The 3,289-nt window shown below is 37.0% G+C and overlaps 1 protein-coding gene across 1 annotated transcript; it reads right to left on the bottom strand.

Annotated features, from left to right (window-relative positions):
- Positions 1 to 508: 508 nt before the first annotated feature.
- LOC137710959 (autophagy-related protein 8f-like) lies at positions 509 to 2,521 on the bottom strand. The gene is made up of 6 exons (XM_068450130.1): positions 2,370 to 2,521; positions 2,039 to 2,080; positions 1,873 to 1,928; positions 1,529 to 1,581; positions 965 to 1,083; positions 509 to 870 (listed from the first exon to the last, which is right to left on the bottom strand). Exons 2-6 carry the CDS (start codon positions 2,073 to 2,075, stop codon positions 758 to 760), a joined length of 378 nt encoding a protein of 125 aa, XP_068306231.1. The 5' UTR covers positions 2,076 to 2,080; positions 2,370 to 2,521; the 3' UTR covers positions 509 to 757.
- Between the last annotated feature and the right edge of the window lie 768 nt (positions 2,522 to 3,289).

The following is a 3,289-nucleotide window of genomic DNA, read 5'->3' as shown; positions in this document are numbered from 1 at the left end:
TATAGTCTAGCACTATTCATTAAAAAATAATTTCTTGCAAGGCTATAATCTGAACAGGAGATAAACATAACCCCTTCGATTGGAGATGGCCTACGAGTAGCAAAATATGCCCATTTTCAAATACGCTTTGATTGGGGATTGTTTTGTTTAATTTTAGGTTAATAATGCCCTCGGTTAGAGGTGGTCTTAGGTTCTTGAGTTCGGGTGGCCCGGACAGCCACGGGAAGCGCTCCCTGAATCACCCTCCTCTCTTTTTTCCATGAATAATACTAGTCTTTGCTTTCTTCGGTTACTTTTCATATTTTCATCCTGGCAATAGAAACAGAGGGCGGCACCCAAAAATATGCAGAGGTTGCGGTTTTTGACAGCAAAACTAATGTCATAAAACCCATGAGTGCACGTTGTAGGAACTAGGAAGTCAAAGATGCAACAACAAGAAAGCTCGGCATATTATATACGTTTTATAGCATATACTCTAATAAACTTTCATCAAAGTCGCACCCCGACATAACCATGACCAGCAAAAACTAGCACTGATCAGAGATCTTCATTCAATAATTACGAACTGAAACAAGTGTAAATTTTAATCGTAAACCAGAACTTCGAGATTTTGTACAATATGTGACTATACATATTACCACCGCGAAGGTGTTTATCAAGTAGGCATAAGAACAGAAGCATCAGCATAAGGAAAGGAAGATCGCAGAGATGAAATCAAACATGCCGGGAATGGATGAAGATTGGTGTATCCAAATAATCAGGGGCTACACAGTGGAATCTGATAACCAAATGTATTCTCACCGCTGTACGTGACATAGAGAAACCCGTCTTCATCCTTCTTCTCTTCATATATGGCAGACATAATTGCACCTGCAAAGACGTAAGACGTTATGGGTTGGTGATGTTCAATCGAAAGGCCAAGCAGACAGCAGCATCCTCCAATGGACGATATCACAAAACTTACCTGTTGGTGGGAGCACATTGTCCACAAATATAAAGATTGCCTTTTCTGCACTTAACTTGATCCTTTTGCGGATAACATAAACAAATTGTCCCACAGTTAAATCTGCCGGGACAAGGTACCTGTAATTTTCAGATTCAGTTTATATAGTCAAAGAAACGGTGGCAGTAGGATATTGTCATATTACCATAAAGACTATTATCCATGAGAAATCATTTTACCAAGGGCGATGATCACACAAACAAAGAAAACCCTACTTCAGCCACTGAAGAATTCGGTAACCAAAGAGAAAATGGATACTGTCCTATGATACATAAAGACAATTATCCACGACGAAATCATTTTACTAAGGACGATGATCACACAAATAAAGAAAACCCTACTTCAGCCATTGTAAGAATTAGGTAATCAAGAAGAAGGAATTACTTAAAATGTTTGTCCGAAACTAGAAAGATGTCAACTTTGCTAAAAATTGAATAAACAAGACGGAATCAAAGAGCAGCAAACTGAACCAGGGAACATAACAAACGCATTTAACACATTCAATACTGCGAAGAGAAAGCTTACTTTTTCTTATCAATGTTTGGGATATCACTTCTTTCTACCTTCTCCACAATCACCTTGAAATAGTAATAAAAAGATTTTAGATAACAAAATCTCGTCCTCGATATCGTCGAGGGAACTGGTAACAAATCCGAAATCAACTTCTCAATATCTAAAGCTGATAATCTAATTAATACGGACACCGGCAGTAATTTTAAACGCTAATTTGGCACCAGTAGACCAGATTATTATGAATTAACACAGAACCATCCTAATCCTTTACTGCACTAAACAGGTTTTTTACTTTTGGTCACATCTTGGACAATAATTGTTAATTAGGTAATCGCAATTGGAACTGTAATTCTTACTGGAATTCTATCTGGGTATTTATCTCTGATCCTAGCAGCCTCTGCCCGTCTCTTCTCTGAAGATTTAAACACCAAAACCACATAAATGCATAAATTAATTCACTATTTCTTTCTTCCCATAAACTGAAAACAGTGTCAATTTAATCTGCAAAATACTGGTACAAACCCAGATCATGTTCTTGCTTGAAGTAACTCTTTGCCATTTGACCTGAAATTACCATCCATCAAATAAGAAAAAATTAAAAACCAAATACAATCCAATCAAGTAAACAACAGGTTCATCTGCTTATGATTACATGGATAATAAAAGATTAAAATCCTCCATAGATTAACCAGAAAATACTGATTGCCCATGAAATTCCACCATCCAATTTCAAATTTTCACATACAGGAAGATAATCACAACTGTTTTCTGGGTCGTAAAAAGAATTATCAACTTATTAAATTAACTATATCAGGGAAAAAAATTAAAACGAATTAGCAGATGAAAATCGAACCTCGAGAAGTCCGAAGAAGAACCCACAACGGAAAAAAAAAAGAGCCTTTTGGATTTTTGATCAGAAAAGTCCACGAAATTCCGTAGGGTTTGGTTGATGATGATAATACAATGTGAGGAAGGCTACTTCCTTGCTTTTTTTTCGCATTTATATTAAAATGTAATTATCTATTTAATTATAGTAATTAGAAAGTTTCTTTTAGGTTTATCCGTCTACGCATTGTTTAGTGCACACGTGGCCAACTGCCCCGCCACCTAGAAGAGAAGAGAAGAGAAGAGAAGGTCTCACCTCACAGCTCACTATCATTGGCATTTGGGAAACAGTATTGTCGTGGGTCCCAGGCTCTCACTGTCTGGTCTGTCCGATTAGAGGTTTATTTTCAAGATGGAAACTTAGATGAAGTGGACGCAATTATTTAAACGGTGATGGGTCCAGCGCCGCTGTTAACGGGACACGAGGTTCACAACCATAAAGCCATCTTCAATCGATTCAGTCAAAGGACTATAGGGTTAAAAATAACTTGAAATAACACAAAAATCGTCTTCAATCAAGAACTAGGCAAAATAGCTCGTGGGCCTCATTGGGCTAAAAATGGGAAATCAGGCCAACCGGCTAGCCCAAAATTCAAAAGTTAATGGCTACCTGGTGTCAGCATGACGCCAGCCAGCAACAGCTAGCTGACGTCATGCTAACGCCAAGTTACCGTTGAATTTGAAATTTTTTTTTTCCAGACAAATTAAAAAAAAAAAAAATTCCCTATAACTACCTAATCCATTAAACAACATTAAACAACACAATCTCCACCCTAGTACTACTTTAGGGAGTTATTCAAACTTAAACAACATTAAAAAAAAAACATTTAACAACATAAAACTTAAACTTCTACTTCATGGTTCTTTTGGCCCTAAGATGTGCAACAA

The sequence above is a fragment of the Pyrus communis genome, chromosome 12 (genome assembly GCF_963583255.1).
Source record: "Pyrus communis chromosome 12, drPyrComm1.1, whole genome shotgun sequence".
Classification (NCBI taxonomy): Eukaryota; Viridiplantae; Streptophyta; class Magnoliopsida; order Rosales; family Rosaceae; genus Pyrus; species Pyrus communis.
Note: the sequence above shows the minus strand (reverse complement) of the source record. Positions and strands in the feature narration are given on the sequence as shown.